Below are 23,801 nucleotides of genomic sequence, written 5' to 3'. Positions count from 1 at the left end.
TGGGAGATGCTCAAAAGCAAGAGATGATTGTCCGTATTAAGATTCAGAGAATAAATTTCAACAAGAGAAAACGGGTACATGTAATTGGTTGGATGTATTATTATTATGTCATTAAATATGGCTGGTTAAAAGCTACTAGCTGGAGTCAAATAAATTATATCATATAATGGCATTGCAAAAGTGCATTTTGGTAATAATATGATTATTCATGTCTGGACCAAGAAAATGATGAGCTAGGACAATATCACTCATGATACTTACAAAGAATAATCTAACAGCGTTACAACAGAGAATACAACAATTAGTGGCAAACAACAGTAATAGAACATCAGATTCGTTTACAGTATGCGTTGATGGTTCCAATACGGAATACTGCGTCATATAATATACTCGGGAGTTCCTTAATATAACTCATCATATATACAGACATAGACAGAGCACCTAATAGATATCATACAGCGAATACACATCACCTTGCGTAACTACCTCGTTTCAGCAGGCAAGATAAAAATGGATATAATTGACAGTAGTAAAAATGAGAAGGACAAATAGTAAAGCTATTCAAATGTTAGACAGGTCCAAGGCAGATAATACGGTATTCAAAGGCAAGACTCATCTACGCTAATACTGAGTATGATGTGTTCAACTGTTTAATATTGCAGCATGATTGCCATTCTAAAATATAGGTGGGCTCGAGGTAACGCATACGCTACCGGCCACGATACGCGAGACAATATCATATGTACAATAAAGTGAAACATAATACCAGACTCAAAAGTGAGCAGAAGTAGAGGATTTAAAGGACCAGATTATAAGGTAGATGTGGAAAAAGGAGTTAAATATTGCTACACCAACTCAATTACAAAGAAAAAAACATGAAGGGTAATATCAATAGGGATGCCACAACGTGACAATGGGTATATGTATTACAGATTCATGGTCGCAGAAATAATATCCACATTATGGATGGAGTGAGTTTTGGTAGGCTGAGTCCCTCTCAGACTTTTTGGCCAGAATTGATTGATTTGTAAAACAACGTGCGGGTGGGTAGTGTAGAACCGTCGAGCTAATTTATTGCACTGGGAAGTTGACCAGAATCTCTTAAAGTGACTGGCTTTGATAATTATGATATATACATATATAAAAAAGCTATGTACATTAATACATATAACGACTGGTCAAAACTCCCAGTCGTCTGTACCACTCGTCTCAGTGTTTACTCGGCTTTCCAACTTCTGTAGACAGTCTTGTCTGTCCACGTCTGCTTCCTCCCACTTCATGTCATCCTCTCTCACCCTTTTTTCTAATTTTGCTATTTTGGAACGACTTTCACAATCAGCCAGCTCAGATGGTTCCACCTCTTTGAGTACCGTGGTGTCTGTTTTGAGTATTTCCGACTGAGGAGGCTGTGGTTCAGACAGACTAGTAACGTCTATTTCGATAGCGTCATCATCCTCGCTTGTGTTGTGTTTGTCAAGTACAGCTCCGGCACTTACATACTGGGGATTTGCACTTTTTCTTTTTCGACTAATATTACTGTTATTTTGAGGCGTCAATGCACATTGCTGTTGCGTAGACTGAGATCTATCCGTAGAGTTTGGGGATGAATCAGGGTTGGTACTATCAGGACTAGCTGCAGGCACTAAGGAATCGGGAGAAGAATTCTGGCTATCTGTTGTGTACGAATTTTGAGATGAAAAGTGATTATCATCAAGAGAGATGGAATCGGGCTCCTGTTTTATGTAGACGCCATTGACTAGCCGTCCCTCCTCTCGGTTTTGCTGTTTGCTCCTCATTCGATGATTATGAAACCAATTGATCACAGTCTTAGCGCTAAGGGCCATCTTTCCGGCGAGGTTTTCAATGGCGGCTGATGTAGGATAAGGGTCGCTGCGAAATGCGTCCCTTAACATATTTTTTTGTTCCTCCGTAAATGAATAGCGAGGTTTTTTTGAGTAGAAAGGTGATGCCCGGTCCTCCTCATGCATTGCACCAATGCTGCCTGATCTTCGCCGAAACGCTGGTAAACAGAAGGCCAAGCAAGTTAGCATCTTAAACTCAACTGGGAATCGGTAAAAAAAGATCAATAGCAGAAATTTGTTAGTAACAGAGAAAATCAATATCGCAGCTCTTTCTTGATAATCTTGTCAATAGTATTGATCGGTTTGACTCAGACAAACCTTCGTCTAACATCATATGGGTTACAAACAGGTCAGCACTGGATATAAAAGCACTGAGTGAAATTATCTTCTGCGCTCTTACCTTTCACCTCGGCCTGATACGACTTGAGTCTGAGAATATTCATGGGATCTGTGAGCCACATGTGCATTCGAACAAATGGTTCCCGGCCTTTCAGACTTAGTAAATGCCAAGGCTTTGGCTTGGACAGCATATCACTTACAGAGCCTGTAAAAAAGAACCCCTGTAAAGAAATCATTACCACCCAGATTTAGGCGAAAAATTCCTGTAAGCGAGCAAATGAAATAAAAAAGACAACACTGGTAACCGCAAAAGATGGTGCAACATCTAATGTTAAACTAATCGTTGACTGTAAAACAAAACTATAAAGAATTGGTTCAAGCGAAATCATACGAAATAATGCCAAGAGCACTAACGCAAAACACGCGTGACAGTTGCTTATACAGAAATGATATTATAGTGCAACAATGACATGACTACATAGCCAGTGCACAATGACAGCACTGCGTGGGAGTGACCACTGCACACCGTAATATCTAGAAAACTGAGGGCTATTTACCTAACTCCTGTCTCACTGTGGAATCTATTGGCAAGCAAAAATTGTGATAGACTAAACATTTCGCATATAGAGAGCATGCAGCATTACAGAGAGATGTCCGCATTGTGGCAAAGGCACGGGGTTGGACAGAGGGACGGAGGGAATTTAGTGGCCAGAAAATAGCTCAATGTGGGGATATAATGCACGATTTATTGCTTTCTCCACACCCAAGTCTAAATATAGACACTACCTCCATAACTTCCTTCACTTTAGGTAATCAATTTCTAAAAACATATTTCTTGTAAATCTATAATCACAGGCCTTAATCCGTAACTAAAATAGCAGCACTTTAATCCAAGACTGTGCGTGGGAACTGTAGGAGCTGCATTAGGATGACCAGCGATGACACACAGAATAAGCAACTCTATAAACTATAACTTACCTTGCGACAAACCAAGCACCGCTTCACCAAATAACTTCTGTCCAATATTATGAAATTGCAGCATCTCTTTGACGCGAGAAGTAACAAAAAGTGTATCAAGTTCCCCGGTGGCAGCGACCAGCTCGATGATACTAGGAGCAGTCATCATGCTGCCGTGCACAGGATGGGCTACCATAGTCGGTATCCAGTCCATTTGGACCTCTCCAGAATGACACCTTTCGGGTGTCTCGGTGGGTGCCACTGAAAGATGAAAACCTGCGCTATCTTTCTCGCAAATGCTTGCATAAATCACACTACCTGAAGCTATTTTAACGAGACAATCTTATTTCTGTATTAGTTTATTAACAAGGGTGACTTACAACAGCAAAACGCTTCAGATAGAAACAATGTCGTAATTTTCATACATATCGCAATACTATTCCAATAGCGTTCCAAGCGAGAATGACACATTGGGCAAGTCATGGATAGTACTGAAAGGGACTCACCTGGTAAGGACACAGGTGAATCAACAGCCTGGGGCACCGCTACTCTCTCGGCAGCTACGCTCGCTCTATACTGGTTGGACATAAGCTTCTTCACCGCCTCCGGGTCTTCAGAAAACACTTTCATTCTAATAAAGGGCTCGCGTCCTTTTTGTGTCAGCATGGACCATGGTTTCGGCCTTGCTAGCAAGTCACTGACGCTACCTTGTGATAGGCCAAGGACATTTTCGCCGAACAGCCTCTGACTGATGGAGAACTGGCTGAGCAGCTCCTTGACCTATATACAAGTAGCTGAAGATGAGCGAGCATCACATGCATTTTTTCAATCAATTTATACAACAAAAAATGTAAAGCTCGCCCACATCACAAACAATTGCTACCAAGAAATGCAGAGCGAGTGAAAATAGTAACCACTCACTTAAGAATCTGCCACACATAAGGTTTAGTAACTTAAGTTTTACAACTATCATTTTGGAAGCTGTCAAACCATGGAAGACATATGCATGTAATCCTTCCCTTTTTTAGTAGCAACTAACTTCTTAAATTTAATTTTGTAGTATTTTTGTATTTATTTATTTTATTATAATTATTTTGTAATAATTATAATAATTATTACAAATTATTACTCGGTCAGTAATGAAGCATTTGAAAAATTAAAATCCTTGATAGTACAATTTCATTTTAGAGAGCCATTTAAAATTGCACGTTTTTACAATTCTAATGGCCATCAAAACTCGAGTGTGACCAATACATTATATTGTGTGATCATTCGAGAGGGTGATTAGCTAAGTTGAAGCAAGATACACAAAAAATTACCTTTTTTACGAGATCTTCGGTGTTCAGACCGGTATATCTGTCGAATTGGTCCTGTGAGATAGGAGGCAAGACGTGTTTTAGAGGTTTTTGCTGCAAAAGATGTGCCTGTGAATTGCTTAAAAACTGGTTTGTGATGTTCTGCATCTGCTGCAGTGGTGAGGAACTGCGAGACGTCTGCTCTTGTTTTGTAGAGCAGTGGTGAGCTAGTGAGAGATCTTGGGGTTCATCCTGAGGATCTGCATATGAGGTGACGGAAGAGGAGATGGGTGAATGCGTAGCCTTTTTCACAAGTATTCGTTGTAGCTCGGTCTGTAAGCATATGAGTAAAAAAGAAACTTACAAAATATTCAGACTTACAAAGACACAACATGTGGAAACAAAAAATATAAAAATCTAAAAATTATCCCCATCATGGTTTCCATTTAATGCATCCAAGTATTTCCGATAATCCAAGATAAGAGTGAATTATTTTAGAGCGACATTTGCAAATTAACAGGTCATTAATATCAAATTATCCATGGTTGCTATCATAAACTACCCCCAATCTAAGGAGCAATAAAACAATATTACAGGGATAAACCACGAGTGACTTGCTTATTACATAACCAGCTGCGCTTAACATGTTACTGACCAGGAAGAAAAGAGCAAGCGATGAGCTCATGAGTGATCACGACAGAATAAAATAGTATCTCGCCAGACGGACCTGATACAGTTGATACTCTGTAAGATTCCCAGAATGCTTTGCTTGTTCGGCCAATTTAGTGAGCTCCTCCTCATAGATGCGCGAGACTATGGCTTGTGATGACTCACTCGCTGAGTTGAGCTGTGGTGGGAGCTGCTGCAACGGCAGCGAGGCCGAGCCGCATCGCCGCTGCTCCAACCTTTCACCGAGTCCAGCTTGCACCGAGTCTTGGTACTTAGGCTATAAATATTGACAACACAGCAATTACACTTGTTAATTGATCTGCAGGCGATCTGCAGGTTCTATTAAAGATTAACATTACATAAGTCTGAATAGCCAAACTAAAACATCTGCAAACATTCACATTCGAGCTGGAAAATTGGGAAAATGCCATCACATACACTAAGATCTTACATTGTTATTATTGGCATTAGGCGATGTGCGATTGCTAATAGTAGCGTTGTTACTATGGTGACGGTTGCTGTGCAAAGCTGGCTCCTGGTTTTTGTGCACCATTGCATTTTGGGCATCTTTGAGTATCTGAGCAATTCTCTCCTCTGCATTCGCAGAATCTTGCTTCGACATATTGAACAGACCCGGAGCTGAAAGCAGACAACACATGAGTACTGAAGCCATCAGCAGTAAAAACAAAGATGCACCACGCTGAGCTAATTATTAAAATGGGCGTGACTTATCATTCAGATTACTATCGGCTCAGTGAGATTATCTGCAAGATCTGCTTTGACGATATAAACTGCGAACTTATAGATCAAGGTTCAATAGTTTATTGCGGATAATGACAGCTGTAATTACTAGCATTGAAGTTTTTATATTTGGTAAGATCTTTGGATGTGGTCGAAGTGAGATTAATGTTAGGCTGACGCAGTGGGAAATAATCCCTTCAGCATGCATCGGATGCGCTAACAGCAAATCTTGGACTTCAGGTCGTAGCCAATCGCTGTGAAATTAATTATTTTATTATCACTTATCTTCATAAATCTAAAAACTGGACAGAAAATGGGCATTAACCCTGTTATTTCTGTCATGCGACACAAACAAGAGTCTCCTTCCCAGCAAGCTTGCAATAGACGGTCTTGAAGGAATAATAGGAGTGACAAGGAAATCTTTAGTTTGTGGCAGCATGCGGAACCATCATAAGGAAAGAGAATGTCTGATGCCGACTTTGCGAGATCATTTAAAAGTAAAGTACAGATAACTTACGTTTTCGAGGTGATGCGTTCTTCAGAGCGTCGATATTTCTAACATCTTTCAACCAGTAGTACATTTTTCTGTACGACTCGCGACCTTTTTCAGTTAGTTTATCCCAGTGTTTGGGTTTAGATAGGAGCTCGCTGACAGTTCCCTGTGACAGCCCAAGTACTTGCTTGGCGAAGACCCGCTGCCCGATGTTGTGCACACTTAACAGCTCTTTGACCTTATTTGACACATCCATTGTATCCAAACACTAAAAAATAAGGACAATATTTTAAAGAACATTCAATAAAAAATTAATTGTGAACAATATGAGACTTTGTTTATTACAAATATTCTAAGCTGACTCACCTCTTTGAAGAACTCTGGTCGTGGTGTGTAACCCATGTTGGGTGACCAACCGTTATCCTGAGGCAGCCTTATCAAGCCCGGTTCTATCAGTGGCTGACTAGAGACGCTGTGTTCGCTGACTCGAGACACTGGCGATGCCGCATTTGCCTCCGGTTCGATTTTAACCCCCTCTGCAATATGGTAAAAGGTGTCCAAGTGAAGGACTAACTCTAATGAATCAACTATAGCATCAGCATCAATAGCTCAGACCCTAAACTCGGAGGCCATCGTGGCCATTTTGGTTGCAAGTGTGCGGTTTGGTTTTTTCAATTGACTCAAATTACGGTAACTTTTCGACACCTTTCCAACACAGGCAGAGAGGGTCAAAGTCGAAGAATAAACTAACAGATACAGGATGCAAGAGACCCAAACCACACAGTTAGCAACCAGTTAGGCCCAAGGTTAACAGACAAGAGCATATGAACTATATATACACGTATGCATAGAGAAGGCATGAGAATAATAAAAGCAACCATACCCAAACCCAAAAACCGGAGTAACGGGTAGACGGGGTTGTTGAACGAGTAATACGATCCACGAGACATGTCGTCTTGCGCGATGTCCTTAACAACTCCGACACCAGAGCTCGGTTGACGAAAAGTATGTACCAAGCAAATGCTCTAAGATTTTCTTTCCCGAGCAATCAACACGCTAATGAAGGATCACAGCTCGGTTTGTCGGGTATTTATAATCTAGATAGCTCGCAACGGGCTCGTGAACTCTGTATAAATGCCGTTGTCATGACGATGAGCACAAATATTCCTGTGAGTGCCTGCATTAAATTATTTACTTCAACTATTGATATTGGATCAAAATTCTAAATCTGCTGCAGCGCAGACGAATCAAGCATCAAAAATAAGTGTCTCCATGAGTAGGAAAAGCAATAATATGAAATATCGCCTGATGACAGGAAGGTAGTGTGATGAGTATCTCAGAGAAGAGGAATGACAGTATGAGCGAGTGCTAGCAGGTGCAATGTGTCAGAGCGAAATCTCACCAGTAAGCTCAAGGTTGGCATTTTTGAGTTTTGTGTTGTCCGTTTGAAAAGCTCGATTCTTCTCGAGCAGGAGTGTTTCAAGAGACTTTGCCTTGTCCGATTCTACTTCTCTGGCTTCCGTATTTGAGAACTCTAGAGATTTTAGGATTCTGCAATAAAAATCTGGACCATGACAAGGAGATCTACAAAGTGTTTGTAAAATGCTAGTAAAGAGGTAACACGGAATTTGTTTTACAGATGTACTGGAATTAGTAATAAACTAGTACTATGCAATAAGAAAACCCTCAAACAACAAAGACATGGTTAACAATCATATTTGAGAAAACCATGGATTATCAGTTTAAGCGATGATTACAATCAGAAGGTCCAGTCAATAGCAACAATAAATATGCAGCCACTCAGCGTGGAAACTGCAACAGAAAAAGTGGCTATTTCTACAACCAACAGTTACCAAACAAAACAAGTTAGTTGTAAATTTCAAAGTGGAATTTGAAACGGTAAAAATTAATTTTGAGGAGTCACTCAAAATATACAATTTTTAGCAATGATCAATAAATCGCATTTTATTTTCCACGCTAGGTGGTCACCGAGCAAGTGCAAAATGCGAGCATCACCCCGCAGCTATGGCATAAAAAATTTGTCAAAAAGCGTATCACAGCAACCTTTTAGATTTATTTGTTGACTTTTGGGTATCAAATAAATACATATGCATTCCAAGTCCTTTTACATTCAGCTTCAATCTTTTTACTGTTGTTTAAAGACTAATTTTGTATCATACCTATAATATTGTTATAATAGCAGCATGGCTGATCAATTTAAAATACAGCAAAAACTTGACATACAATACCTCCACATATGAATTCTTTAGCAAACAACATCAAAACTGAAAAAGTTTTTGTTTACACTCGTAAAATAATTTCCAACATAAGACCGCAAATTTCTCAAAGCTTTTCAAATTTGTAACAAGCAAAAAAGTTGATAAAAACTAAACACTCAAATCATAAAAATACATTTAAAAAAGTTTATTTCAACTACATGTATAGTTTAAATTATGCTGTGGGTTTTTGTTACTAATTCTATGACGAAATTTACACTTCCAACCCCTTGTCTCTAAGGTGATATAACAATAAAAACCTTTTTAACGATTACTATTTTTATGCAGTTGTAATGGTTTTACATAATTTTACATAATGCATTTGTTTTATTAATGTTACATGTAATTACTTGAAGTATTTATTGTTGTTTCGAGGCTTCGGAATGAATTGACCAAAATATAATGCATTCTTACTATAATTTTTCCAACCTTTGATGGTTTTAACACACAAAAAATAGCAAAACAGTTTGACTAGGGTTTGTCTGTACACAGCACTGGGTTAATAATGTAACATAGTTTATATCAATAATATTAGCTGAATATTTTTGACATTTGAAAAACCAAATCAATGTAAGTCTCTTTGTCACGGACAACAACATGGCGCAGGTTATTCAACTAGGAAACCAAACAGCAAACGATTTTTTGGCTTGAAAGGCCCTAGAATGAAAAAAACAGAATTCAAGTCCTTGGCTTAATCTAACGTTTGAGAATACATACTGCAGGGTAATCTCATGCCTCCTATCGTAATATTGCCAGCTGCTCAACACACAAAAGACGTATTTTATGCAGGCCAACTTTCTGTCACCACGTATCAACCATCAAATGACCTGAAGCCAAGGTCGAGTGACAGCCCGCAACGAGAAATTAAAACTGTGAGTTCTACATGGGTGTGCGGAAAAGATTGGATAGCATGTTATAATTTACCAAAAAAGGTCAGCACTACTGATTGAAAGACTAGATGTCTCAGTTTGGTGAGATTATTATCCTGTCTCCAACCTTAACACCAATGATGATGTTAAGATACCATCACAAACGCTCATTATTTTAACCACAATCCATATTTTATTTTCATTTCAAAACCAATATCATGACAAGAATTGGATTTGAAGTTTTAAAAGTCCACGGAAGAACTGGTGCCACACGGTGGCACAGATTATCGGATTTAAAAATGGTTTAAAACCAACGACGTCGCGCTGGGAATGACCCGGCGGGGACGCCCTGTGACATATATAAATAGACCTACTGAAGCTCCTTCTGTAACTCTTCATAGTCCGATTGATCAGAGAGGGTTTTCGTTAGCGAATTCACTTTCTGCTCCCGCTTCGCCAGCTCATCTTCCAATCTTGAGATGCGTGAGTTAGAGTCAGCTTGTTGTTTAGCTGCCGAAGTCTGCAACTTTTGAATCTCCTCGACCAGCTGCGCAACCTGGACAGACCAACCATAAGTTATTACCCAGTTGCAGAACCAATCCAAGATGAAACTATTACTGTAAATACATGACCAGCTCAAGAGTGAACCACTGAGCACAGCAAAATTTTTGGGCACTAAATGTGAGAAAAGAGAAATGGTGCGCAATACTGCTCTTTAGTGTGTGAGACAGATTTGTCAACCACCTGTCATTTCCAGTCACAACTGTGATCCGAAAACTGAATAGTTGGTAGCGAAAAAGTTAGTACAGACATCGATACTAAATTATTACGATAGACAGCAGATTAGCTACATCGACAAGCTATGACGAACAGTAACAACGGTCAAAGCTCAATAAACTTTAGATGGCTCGCCAGAAATATATCTGAAGCTTGTGCTTTTGTAAGATTTTTCTAATGACTGGTTCTCAACCATGAATCTACTAGATGGTATAGCCTCGAGCGCACCTAGTAAAATTGATGTATGTCAACTGATGAGCAGAGCAGTTAGCGATTGACTATAAAATGCCAAAGCACATTCCAAGCAAAATTTAAGAGCTCTAGAAAGGGAAGAAATGATCGATATGGCTGATCCTTTGTGACTGAAAGAAGCACACATCTGGCGCTAAAACTCATAAATAGTGACAAAGACCATCGATTGGACGAGTGAGAAAGATAAACACAGGTGGAGTAAACAGCCATTGTCTGGACATCGTCCCTCCAATCAATGAATAGATGCCAGATCAATAGTGACGCTCATCCCATAACGGACGCAATTAATTCTCACAAAGGGAAAGCAGTATCATCAGTGTGTTATCAATAACAATCGATAGAGAGGTAACAGCGCCCTGCCTGACTGCACTCACTAACCAGGAGATTAAAAATATTTAGCAAGCAAAAAATTATCCTGTTTAAAACATGCGATTATCTCACGAAAATCAAAGTTTATAAGCCTCTTGAAATTACGCGACGAAGTTATTTCTTCCACAATTTTCAAATGTTTATGTGTTCCATCGCATTAGAGGCAATTTAGCATCACCAATCAATCAAATCACGCAAACCACTTCACAGACACAGAAAAATATATTTCTAACCGCTAAAATGTAGAAGAAGACAGATTCCTTGGACAGGATTTAAGCATATCGGCAGACAGGGTCCAAGGAGGTACGAAAATAGCTTATTAGTTTCAACTCTAAATGTCTTCGATGCTCTCTGAAGGCCAGTTGATACATAACTAAATGCTAGTATCAGCCTTAAGACTTGTAACAACTGCTCTGCACACCGAAGACGTAAAATGTGACCCGAATGTTTTTGTTATTAACACATGAAAATCATGTAAAAGAGAAAATATAAAATTTTCCATTTATATAACAATGGAAATTTTTACTTTAAACTTTAAAACAGCTCACTTTAAAATTATAAATCGAATCAAATCTTCCAGCATGTTCCATATTTCATGTAAAAACACACTTGCCAATCGAGGCAGACAAACCCCACTCATCCTAAATTCGCTTGGTATTTCTCCAATGTACCTTAGTACTGTCGTATCCAAACTAGAAACTAGTTTTTAATAGGTCTAATACCAACAGTTTACAGTCTTTACAGATAAGATCAATCGAAAGCGATAACTTCACCTAAACTAAAGGAAAACAATTGCTATGACCCCATATTCTAAAGGTACATGCACTAAACTAATTACAGCAACATTATGCGTGGTCTCAGTGCAGCAAAAACTAAACGTGAAATCAACTTACAATGGTTGTTAAATATTTAATGTAATTGTTTACAGAATATTATTAATGCTATTAGATCAGGCACTCAAACAGATCAGAAGGGTTCTTTAGGGTGACTTACAAATCTAGAGTATACTCCTACCCCGACGCTCGCATGAATAAGAAACCCTGAGCACTAAATCGCTCGTTTAAAAAATGTAGTTTTTAATATACAAGCCTAGTATTAATGCTCCATGTGTTACAAGTTGACTGCATTGTCTATGCAAACACAGAACAAAGTATAAAGATATTATTAAATACTTTAGTGTTACTGAATTTAAAAAATCGCTCCTGATTGCTTTCTTCCAATTAGGAATATCAGTGACAGAAATGAAACATTAAAGATTTATTAGCAAAATCTATTAGCAATTGGTTTATAATTAGAATAGAACATACATTTTATTACGCAAGAATATATTGTACGAAATTAGTCAAAGGATTACATTTTCTATGCTCGAGTATAAGCGGACAACAGCTCTGTGCAATGGATGAGACAACTAATAATGTCTTCTTTTGTACCAATTATAATTGTAGGTCTCCACAGTGGCGTAATTCACAAAACAATTTATTTTTAAAATGATTACACAACATATAATATTTATCATATTTTGTTTACTACTTAATTTATTTAAGATTCATGTAATTTAATTTATTCATCAGTCAATCTTCAACATGATTATTCAAAAAGCAGGAGTAAATTTGCGTCGTCAAGAGAGGAACCAGGAACTGAAACCCAATCACAAAGGTGTAAATGACATCAGATTCTGAGCTCTTGAGTCATGGCCGATATCTACTCCTGAGTGCACTCATTCTACTGGTTTGGTTACATTGAAAATCAGACTGACTGATTGATAGCCCCACTATATAAATTCAGTGGGAGTGTCACGTAAATGTTGCGAGTTACAACTTACTGGACATGAACTAACTGCAATACGATAAGCTAACCCAGAAATATAACACGGATTGAGGCTGAAAGAACTCTTTTTCAACTACAAAGAAAAATGAAAGCTTTTTGATACTTTGTCTCCTTTTTTATATTTGTTATTCTTGAGAAGCACCGTGTCCCAAACTGCTCTCATATGTCACTCAATAAAACACAAACAACATGTCTAGAAGGCGTGTTACTAATCACTACCAATTGTTATTCTTAGCATTACAAACTATTGTGCGTCGAGGAAGATACCTTAATTAGCCATTTCCTATTAGAAGCAGACCAGAATTAAAGCATTAACACATCATTTTACGATATAACAGACTTTTAAATTACAAAATATTGTCACATAGACAAAGCTATTTATAGAAAAAACTTTAACACAAGAGAAGACAACTCTTTAGAATATAATCTCAAATGGTACATCTGACACATCTATGACAGCAGAAGCTGACAGTTCATCTATTCCTAAGATTAGTTCAGATGCATCTATAGAAACCCACCTATTATCATTATTATTTAATCAGGTTACGGAGTCAAGTTACACAACACTAAACAGAAAATACCGACACGAAACATTGATAACAAGTAGATGAAGCTCTCTGTTCGACTGCACAAAACATACTACCCTCAAGCTACCCACGCGAGTTTATTACACAAGGTAAAGAACACATTTTTATACCTTTTCAATGTAAACTTTTTACAGCTTTGAATGTTGTAAAAGTTTTCAAAATAGTAGCATTTACGTAAATCTGAGAGATATCAACTGAATGCAACCGTGACTGGACATGACTAAGTCCATCTCCTATGTATGACTATTTTAGTGTTGTATGCCTATAGTTCATGCATCTATAGACAAGTTCCAGCAAGTGTGTGCAAGTACAGGTATCTATAAATTGAAGCCCGAGGACGATGAAAAAGTAAAGAAAAAGGGCATTATATAATTTAGTGGAGCTCTTTGGCACTTCAAGCAGACTAATACCAAGCCATCACATTAATATGATAATTTGTAATGTCTGCAAGCGAATGACAGCACCACCAACTGAAAAGTCAAATCATAAGTGGTAGGAGCAAGCTTAACATAAGCATGTTTCACTTTTGGCACAGGCAGAAACACCAATGAAATGACAAAACAAACATGACTGTTCCCAACAATTCAGTAGGATATTTTCAAGCATCATACTGCTCAGTAATTTACCTCCTTCTCTTTAGCAGTTAATTCCAGTTCAAGATTTGACCTCTTCATCTGGTCAATAGCCATATCGAGCTCTTGATTACTGGTATCTTTTTGCTGAAGAGATGCTTGTAACTTTGTCAGCTGTTCCCTCAGACTCTCAACCTGTCGTTCAGCCAAGTTTGCCCTCTACACAGACATAGACAAAACAATATTATATTATCTGTAAGAAGTTCACAACTGCCCAGAGAAAATAACAGAAATCCTTCCGAACGCGCACACTTTCCCTCGCTACTCATGTCAATCGACTCTTTGTTATTCATCTATAGCTTTCCCTAATTTAGATTGATTTTTCCAACAAATGCAAGAGTTGACAAAGCAGCCACCTGCTAGGCGTGTTGAGGGTAGCGTAATGTGATGTCACGAAGTCTGTTCGACTAAGCTTTCTTTGTTTGCCACCCTGACTAGGTATCGTACCGGATTATTGATAGATATAGGCTTTGTTATTGATTTCTCTCTTCAAGTGGATGTTTAATGCTCTCGCCATTATGGCCGTACTCATAGTATTGATTCGCATTTCCCTAATGCTATAATGGAGCAACAAGGGCAGCTAATCGTTCATGGATGTATAGAGTATGCATATTAGAGATAGGCATTTCATTCCTACGATCGATAGAGTTATATTTGCCACGGAGGCACCTAGACGCATGGCAAGAATCGTTATAGAACATCGAATTATGTGTATCGGTTGGATGAACTTGCGTAGAGCCTAAAAGTCAGCCAGAATATATTCAATAACGAACATAGCAGTAAGATGCTAAAGCAGCAATCACCTGTGTGACTTGTGATACACAGACATGGATATCTTTAAGGTAAATTCTAATGATGCATACCTCATTGGCCCTCTCCACGTCAGCTATGAGCAGCTCCATCTCATCTGCCCTAGAGACACAACATTAATGTATAGGAAGGTTCTTATGGAGAAGTGTAACAATCGATACACAAACATTCTACCATTGTCTGTCCAATTCGGAATGCATAGTATCAATGAGGTTCCACGCAATGAGTGATTTGGTTCAAATTTCTGAAATAGCCAGCGATAGCATTGATCGTTTTGCAAAAAATGTATGAAGTTGAGTTGGCTAAACAAATAATTAGGTCAACAGTTGAGAATTGTTACTAGATACAGTGTACAGCTAATCAAACAGTAAGTATTAATAATAATAATAATACTCACTTGGCAGCAGCTGCCTGCTCATGTTTTGACTTGACTTCAAACAGCTCAGAGTGAGAAGTTTCCAGCGCTGGAGGAAAGATAAAAAGCAACTCTATTAGATACACAAATAATTGCTGGAATGCGCATTTTTGAAACTGATATCTCGTCAGAGGAGATTAGGTTTCCCAGAATCAGCGGAGTGTTATTAATAATTACACAAAGCAGAGGATCTTACGAGGAGGGCCGAGCAAATACAACAACAATAGCTAGACAATGGAAAGATGATAAGCCAGGCCTGATTAGCGTCTATCGAGCATCAAAGATTCTCTTAAATTGGGTCAGTCTCGCTCCCCTTGGCCCGACTAGCCAAGAAACGAGGTCCCTATATCTCCCGCCTGACAACAACACGCCTCTCAACATGCTCTTGTGTTTGTTATTATGCTTTATCGCTGCAAATCTTTATCCAATACTGAAAGACAATAGAAACGAAGAGCAAGCCTCGGATATCGAATGATCAACATACATTTCGCTAAACAAAAGACCTGATACCCTATTGTCGAGAGGCTTTCTCATCTATTGCGTGTAAACAAGCCAAGCGTCATCTTTGAGCCTGGCAGCTTCGTATGACCGACAGACACCAAACCTATTGATTACAAGGAGCACTCGACACTTCAATTATATGCGTTATTAAACACAGGTCTATTATAGTACGCGGGCTGCACCCAATACTGCCGTCCCTGTGTGATTCACCAGTCTATAATCAGTATCTAGTGCAGTCAATCACCCTTAATCAACTGCTAAACAGTTGGTAAAGCACGACCTCAACAAAAAAACTCCAAATCAAGCCTCAGCGGCCGAGGAAGGAAGAAGTTGAAGAGCAATAGCTTAAACATACATGACTGTCATCAATACACGGAGTAGACCTTATTTGAATTGCAATTATCTTTCTGTTTACTATACTAATTGTTCTATTGAAGCCTGCCAACAATGATGGCCCGCTATTGATTGCCGCTAGTCAGAAAGGAAGAGCAGTGGCTGTGATGCTTGTAATATGTGTCACTATTGATTGCAACTACTCGTACACTAAAATCAATCCACCAACAAGTCAATCACGAGCTCTCTCCTCGGCAACTCTATTATTTGAGCAGGAGACGGTAGTGCCAACAGATAGCCAGTCGGTCTATAATCATTTTCACTAAATATTGATGTTAGGAAAACGGGACAGCATACAGGCAGCCTTGTAACATTGTTATAATAACAAGCAGCTATGGCGAGGAAGACGTTTGTTTTTGCTAAACTAAACTAGGTGAGCGATGCATAAAAGCGCGGAATTACAAAAATTGGCAATTGTATGTCATGAAGCCTTAGTTCTTCCGTCTACCAGTCCTCTTAGTAAAACAAATGTTCTGCTGCCAACATAAACTATTGTAAAAATCCTCTCTGATAGACCAATCAGCCTATTACACCTGTGAGTCATTCACACTTTGCACTCCAGCAATTTTAATGGGTAGCACTCAGGCATGTATACAAGAGTATTTCATTCTGCGTCGAGACAGTGTCATATCGATAGAAATTAAAAACATTGGATTGTATAGCGCAATGTTCTCCTTGACCAGTTGGCAAGGTAATTGTTACATTTTTTTTACTGATCTGTAGGCCTAAAGCATACTTGCACTTTGTAAACATTCCATAGTCAAAAGTCTAGCAATGAATATAATTCACTGCAAGACCGGCTTCATCATGTAATACCATCATACGTTGAATTAAATATTCCCATAATAATGCACTGTAATCCACACAATCTGTTCCACAATCCTGGTGATATGCATAGAAATAAAACAAATACTTTACAGGAAGTTGTAGATGGAAATGTAAATAATACATTAAATAATATATAAGAATATAATAAACGAATAATCAAAAAAAAATGTTTTCGTTTCTTTCTCGAAGAGGGAAGCAAACAGAAGCATAGCCTGGGAGGTAACAGAGAAACACAACATAGCTTTAACTTACACAAGTTTAAAGGTCACTAGGTCAAGTTTACACTAACTTTACTTATTCATTTCTTATGGTTATTTTCAATTTAAAAAACTGCAATAACTTTGGAAAAGTTCCAAAGTTATACATTAAAAATCTCTTTGAGACTACAATATTAGTCCAAACTTTAAAATCTAAGCCAGCAGAATTTCGACTAGACAATGAATATTTGTTATCTAGTGTCCGTGACCAACACTAGGCCAATCTTCTGAACAACCGGCCATGCTAGAAGGTATAATGTACGATATCTGTCTGTCTACCCATGGAACATCACAAGATCAACTATTCTAATCAGCTTCGTGATGCTTTATTCTAAGCATTGATAGACAGCAAATTAATAGACGGTTTCAACAATGTCGGTGGCATTGATGGCAAAATTTCAAAAATATGCTTTTATATTTTTCGTTTTCTATTTTACCATTTACCTAAAATTTTAGCCCTAAATATATTTGTTGCGAGTTACAGCTACTATCTGGCAAGTCGAATTAATGTTTTAAAGTTGATTTTCTGTCACGTGCAAAAATTTTTTAACGAGGTCAATTTCTGAAATTTTATTGTAACAGTTCTGTTCAGTATTTCTATTTTAATCAACCCTGATGGAGCAACATTAGCCGATGGCTGCATTTCGCAAATCTTCTGACGGCGCCACCCACCTGTGAAACGAATCTACGTTATGGACGCTGGCTCGCGGATGATAGTTGCAGAAAAACTTGTCTGTTAAGATGACCACAACAGCGACAAATTGTATACATAAACACTAACTACATTGAAAAATGTTTCATACCTACTCTACTGCAAAGGATAAATAAAGCCGCTAACTAGCTCAACTATACACATCTATGAAACAAATTCCTAGCGTTTCATTTTAAGCATGATCCGAGACTACCAACCTGTCCGTAAACTGTTCATTTCCTGTTCTGCCTGTCCCAACTTTTTAGCAAAACTCAGTTGAGTCTCATGCAGTTGCTTTTCCTTCTCTTGGTACTGCCTGTTCAGTTCTCTTTCTTGCCCAGCCGATCTCGTCTATTCAAACCATCACAACAATACAATTACTTGGCAGCTCACACATCTCAATCGTACCGCTCAACTGTCTTGACTGTCATGACGATATTTTGGCTACACTTCTTATTATTGAATCAGCGTACTCTCACCGGATCGGTTTATCATTTCGGCTATTGTCTACCTAGACAGTAATGACAGGTCTAAAATAGGGCACCCAGCGGGCCCGTGAAATATGTAAGCAAGGAGTAAGCTTTTAGCAATACTTGATTATGATCAAATTAACTGCATGGGGGACTGGGAATAAACAGAGAGATAATATTACACATCCTGGTATGTCCTGAGTGGTGATAAAATCCAAGCCTGTAATAGCTGCTCAATCTCCAGAAGGATTAATAAACAAACAGCCAATTGACTGGCGTCTTGGTTAACATCCACCCTCAACAGACCAGACCTGTCCCATTTCCACGGATGGTAACTTAAAAACAATTCCTTGACCTTAGCTTTTATAAAATTAATATCTGCATATGATTGTCAGCTTGCATCAACATATTCAATAATCATCGATCACACAATCGCTTAGTAAGGCTGTAGGTAATACCAACCTGTACTTCATTCTCTATCTTGTTTTCATAGTCCTTGATTTTATCCTTTAGCTGTTTTATTGTAACTTCTGAAACACCGTGAATCTTACTGAATTAGTTAGTATGAACAATTATTCTTCAACAGTTCAGGGGGCTGACAATATTGACAATGTAAATAACTCAAAGAGTACAACTGACTTGGAAGGCAATCAATCAATGATAATACGCTTGATATACATGTGACAGTATCAAAATAGCTCAATGTTGTCTCCTACCATAGAGATGTTAGACTAAATTTCACAGTTTTTGTAGGCTGGCTGCGGTGGCTCCGACTGAAGCAGCCTTATTAACCAGCACCGAGAGCAAACAAAATAAATAGACAGGCTCTATCAACAACATCTATTGTACAACAGATAGATGACACCTAGCAATCTAGCTATCAATTGTTTTGACTTGGCTCTCTACCAATGCCAGTCACTGTATGAACTCACTTCAAAGCAAAATCAGGTCTCCAACTTTTACTAAGGCAATAACTGTCTGGAGTATTACTACCAGATTCGTCATATACAATCTCGGCTTGCGTTTCTATAGAAACCTTAATATGAGAATGTTTGCCAAAGTCAAATTGTCTACACTACCATAAAATGTTCATTTAGCACATATTTGAGCGAGGCATTTGAAGGTCGTGTTGGTACCACCTTGTTATTCTAACAAATGATAATTCAAATATTAACTAAATTCTTTGACTTTTTATTATATTAAAACACTCAAAAGATGTTGTCTACATACAGACGACTTAAAAAAGTTACATTTGAAGGAAACGCGTTTCCATGAACGAATTATATTTGAAAACCTTTAATAGTTCTAAAAAACCAGCTAAGGAAAACAAGCTGTATGTCAGCTCATGGAAACCTGGTAGAACTCAGCACATGGAGCCAAAGGTACAACCCAGCTCATAGAAACATGGTGTATGTCAGCTCATGGAAATGTGGTACAACTCAGCACATGGAGCCAAAGGTACAACTCAGCTCATAAAAACATGGTGTATGTCAGCTCATGGAAACATTGTACAACTCAGCACATGGAGCCAAAGGTACAACTCAGCTCATAGAAACATGGTGTATGTCAGCTCATGGAAACGTGGTACAACTCAGCACATGGAGCCAAAGGTACATCTCAGCTCATAGAAACATGGTGTATGTCAGCTCATGGAAACGTGGTACAACTCAGCACATGGAGCCAAAGGTACATCTCAGCTCATAGAAATATGGTGTATGCCAGCTCATGGAAACAGGGTAAATCTAAGCTAATAGAAACACGGTATATCTCAGCGAATAAAATTAGCTGCCTTACAGAAAGAAACAAGCAACATATAAAGTAACGCAGTGAAATAACCAATGGTTAACTATTCAAAAATTCTAGTTTAGGGGACGGAAGGCTGTACATACCTTGACTCTTCACCTCCGCAAATTCGCTGTTGTACTCGGCTAGGGTTTCCCTAAGCTTCCCATTCTCTATTTCTATATCCGAGAGTCTGGTTGCCGATTTCTGGTGTGTCAAGGCCTGGTCAAGCGCTGGCAGCGGATCTGCCAAACGTTTAAACAAAGCAAAAGCTTATCTTCAAGGTTTGATAATGACTGAAAGAAAAAGCCAGCTGCTATCTGCTAAAGAAATTCTCATCGATTGTTGCGCGCTGTATTGACGTGATTGGGAAAGAGAGGGTAACAATGGCCGAGTAGAGCTTGAGAGATGTGCCTGAGAGCGTAGGTGAAAGGTTGATGACGAACGAATAGATTCTGGACTCAATCAATGCTGTACGATTGAAAGGTTGAGTCAGACAAAGGCCTCGTTGATAAGTCAGTGCAACAAAGCATCACAACAAACGGCTATTATTTTCTATGAGTGTACAATTTGAACGCCATCAAGTGTTTATATATAACAGATGTCGGCCACCTAGAGCATTCATAACTAGCCATAACCAAAATCTGTTTCAGCCACCTTACCTGGTACGTCAATTAGTCGCTTATATATGGAGAGGAATGCTGCCTCCGCTGCCTTGCTTCTCTTCGACAATGAGTCTATCTCCACTTGAAAACTTTTCAGCAATGGAGACACTTGCTTCCGTACATCCTTTTAAAAATGTAAGCACAGTTTCAACGCAAAAAGAGACGCAATGGCAGATGCGAGCATGTTATGGGCAAAATAGGCGCCCGTAATCAAGCAAGCAAACGATGAAATGCGCTAATCAATAGTATGGACGCTGAGGTTGGAGGCAGTAACGAGCTCAAATGTATGGATTATAGCGAAGCTGATTTTACAAATACTCGTCTAGCGGATCAATAAAAAGCTATAAAATCATAATTAACAAGCACAACAGGCTTTCTTGCTGAAGCTAGGGAGCAAATCAAACACTATTTCAATCACAGTATTGATTGTTCATCTTCTAACTAGCGGACGGACAGTGGAGTCAGAGACGAGTGGAGTTAGAGACGAGCGCTGAAGCTGAGATAAACAAGCGTGGCCTACCTCAGCCGTGACTTTCTTAAATTCTCTACTTTGCTCAACTAATCTTTTCCTCGAATTGTCACTCTCGTCCTGTCTCGCTGCCAAGTCATTCGCTGTCACGTCCAACTCTTTCTGCAAACAACAGGCAGGCGCATGTGACGACTGACTATAGAAAGAGACAAAAGTAAAGTGATGACATAATCATTGTATGAATAACAAACATCAGCCTTGATACCAATATGCCAATATTATTCGACAGGATGATTGGAGCCATCAGAGACAGCCAAGTGAGGCTAGTTGGTGGTTTGGCTCACAATAATAATAGGATGTGAGGAGAGACTGCCAGGGCTAATGAAAGCAGATAGGCACTAATTGAATGATTTATTAGAGAGGGGTTAGAAGTATTGGGCTGAATATTTATGTTTGACTGGAACAATGGCCCTCCCCCCAGCTCATCTTACACGACTCTGTCGTTGCCGCTGTTGCCACTACTGCTAATTATACAAAACAACATCCAATGACATCCTGACGGGCTTATTGAATGCTTCCCATGTAGAAAACCGCAGGTTCACATGAAATCAATATCTGATAAAGCATTCGGTTGCAGTGGAATAAGACAGTCTCAACTCGTGTCACCTTACCAAATAAACATAGACTACAGAATACGCGAGATAATCTCTCTGGCGAAACAATGAAGCATTCAAGAATAACTTTCACATGTGTGTGAGATGCCAAATGAAGAGTAACTTTTATATATAGCAAGTTAATAAGGTGAAAAGCACTGCAGTCGTATATTGTAATTTGGCTCAGATTTCAACTTCAAATCGATGTGGAAAAAAAATGAACATCACACGATAACTGCGTGGGCATGTTTCCAAGAATAAATAGTACCTGTTTGTCACCAGTTCCTAAGATAATGAAAAAGATAACATCAATCATACCATATGATAACATGCATCAATCATACCATATGATAACATGCATCAACCATACCATATGATAACATGCATCAAGGATAAGGAAAAATAACACATCAAATCATTTAAAATTCCATTTAAATTTACGTAGTACTCAACAGAATTTCAAAATTACTGTGTTGATATACGCAATACAAGTATCTCATATACAACCTACTAAACAGACAACAAGTCTGAAATTTGTGCTTGACACCTCTATACCATCAAGTCAGCAATGAATGGGTGAGATATTCATGAAATCATTACTATCTAATCTATACTATTATTATTATTACAGTTTACAGAGGAGATAACACAAAAACTGAAATAAAAACTACAGCCTTTAATAAAAACTCAATTGTATGATCCCATAAATTCTAATGGATATTATGCCACCATATCCAATTTTGTCATGCGCATTCAAAAAGATTACCAATAGCTTACAGACCATTATACTGAAATAAAACTGCAAGAGTTTAAATACAGAACTTCCTAGGCATTCAACTACTGGCAAAAATATATCATGATATGCTTAACCTACCATCATGAAAAGCTACTATCAACAAATGCCAACGATGTCACTATACAAAGAAACTAATACAAGCAACTGTTAAATGTATGAATGAAATACATTTCATCCACAAAACTATATTTTATGATTAATGCATTGAAGAATTTACATAGGCAGACACTTGAAAGCAAAAACAATGAATGAATCAATAGTATTCAATAGCAAAGCATAAGAAAAACTATAATCCAGCAAATGTAAAACATACATTTGTGAACTATACTCCAGGAGATAGGAATTTTTTCTGTTTCTCACGTTTGATGTGAGGGTACAGCAAAGTACAAAAAAATCTTCAAATTATCTCTGTACGTATCATATATCAAGACTTCAATCTCAAAAAGTATAAGAGTTGTTTGTGAGTAGGGAGTGAGTAGCTGCTCGATATTAGGTTATTACCTAGTAACTAAATGTTGATGAGTCGTAAGTTTTATTTTCTGCCGATATGTCATACCAATCATTGCCAAAAATCATGTTCAACAAAGATAATCGCTAAATATTGCTTCACCCTAATAGTAATAGCTCAACACCTCCAGTACCTTGCAACAGTCTTAAACCAAAGATAATGTGAAAACACACTTCATTTGTATAATGAATAAACACAAAATCAATGCAAATTCAATTGGAATCTAATAACATCCTTAAAAAAAATAATTGTCCATAAAATCTAGAATACAGCAAACCTTTGAATTGACAACGTGTTATAAAAAGTTGATACTTATCGGGGCACGGTACATAACGCTGAAGGAATGAGTAATGCACGATATTTATGAATAACGTTAAAAAGAACATATTCAAAGTTCCTCAACGACTTTTCAACATGTATATCCCATAATTATAATATCAAACACCGATGAAGTTTTACCTGCAATCCTATCAAGTTGAAAGACTTCCAATACTGAAAATGCGACTGCAGATCCGCAGCCATTTTCAGACAATGCTGAAGGAAAGAAGTGGAGTGTCACGTGATGCCTATAGGCGTGGTTCACGTGTTCGTGTTTACGTTTTTTTTATAACCGGCGTA

General features: G+C 38.3%; 1 protein-coding gene across 1 annotated transcript; it reads right to left on the bottom strand.

The window, feature by feature from the left end:
- Positions 1–79: 79 nt before the first annotated feature.
- Positions 80–23,729, bottom strand: LOC137385711 (homeobox protein cut-like 1). Its single transcript, XM_068072244.1, has 21 exons — positions 23,643–23,729; positions 21,278–21,388; positions 20,755–20,881; positions 20,200–20,337; positions 18,773–18,840; positions 18,059–18,191; positions 15,153–15,219; positions 14,809–14,857; positions 13,940–14,104; positions 9,876–10,057; positions 7,759–7,907; positions 6,723–6,892; positions 6,381–6,624; positions 5,574–5,761; positions 5,181–5,399; positions 4,478–4,786; positions 3,665–3,938; positions 3,180–3,419; positions 2,759–2,782; positions 2,263–2,406; positions 80–2,020 (listed from the first exon to the last, which is right to left on the bottom strand). Exons 1-21 carry the CDS (start codon positions 23,703–23,705, stop codon positions 1,179–1,181), a joined length of 3,906 nt encoding a protein of 1,301 aa, XP_067928345.1. The 5' UTR covers positions 23,706–23,729; the 3' UTR covers positions 80–1,178.
- Between the last annotated feature and the right edge of the window lie 72 nt (positions 23,730–23,801).

This window comes from Watersipora subatra, chromosome 1, assembly GCF_963576615.1.
Source record: "Watersipora subatra chromosome 1, tzWatSuba1.1, whole genome shotgun sequence".
Taxonomy (NCBI): domain Eukaryota; kingdom Metazoa; phylum Bryozoa; class Gymnolaemata; order Cheilostomatida; family Watersiporidae; genus Watersipora; species Watersipora subatra.
Note: the sequence above shows the minus strand (reverse complement) of the source record. Positions and strands in the feature narration are given on the sequence as shown.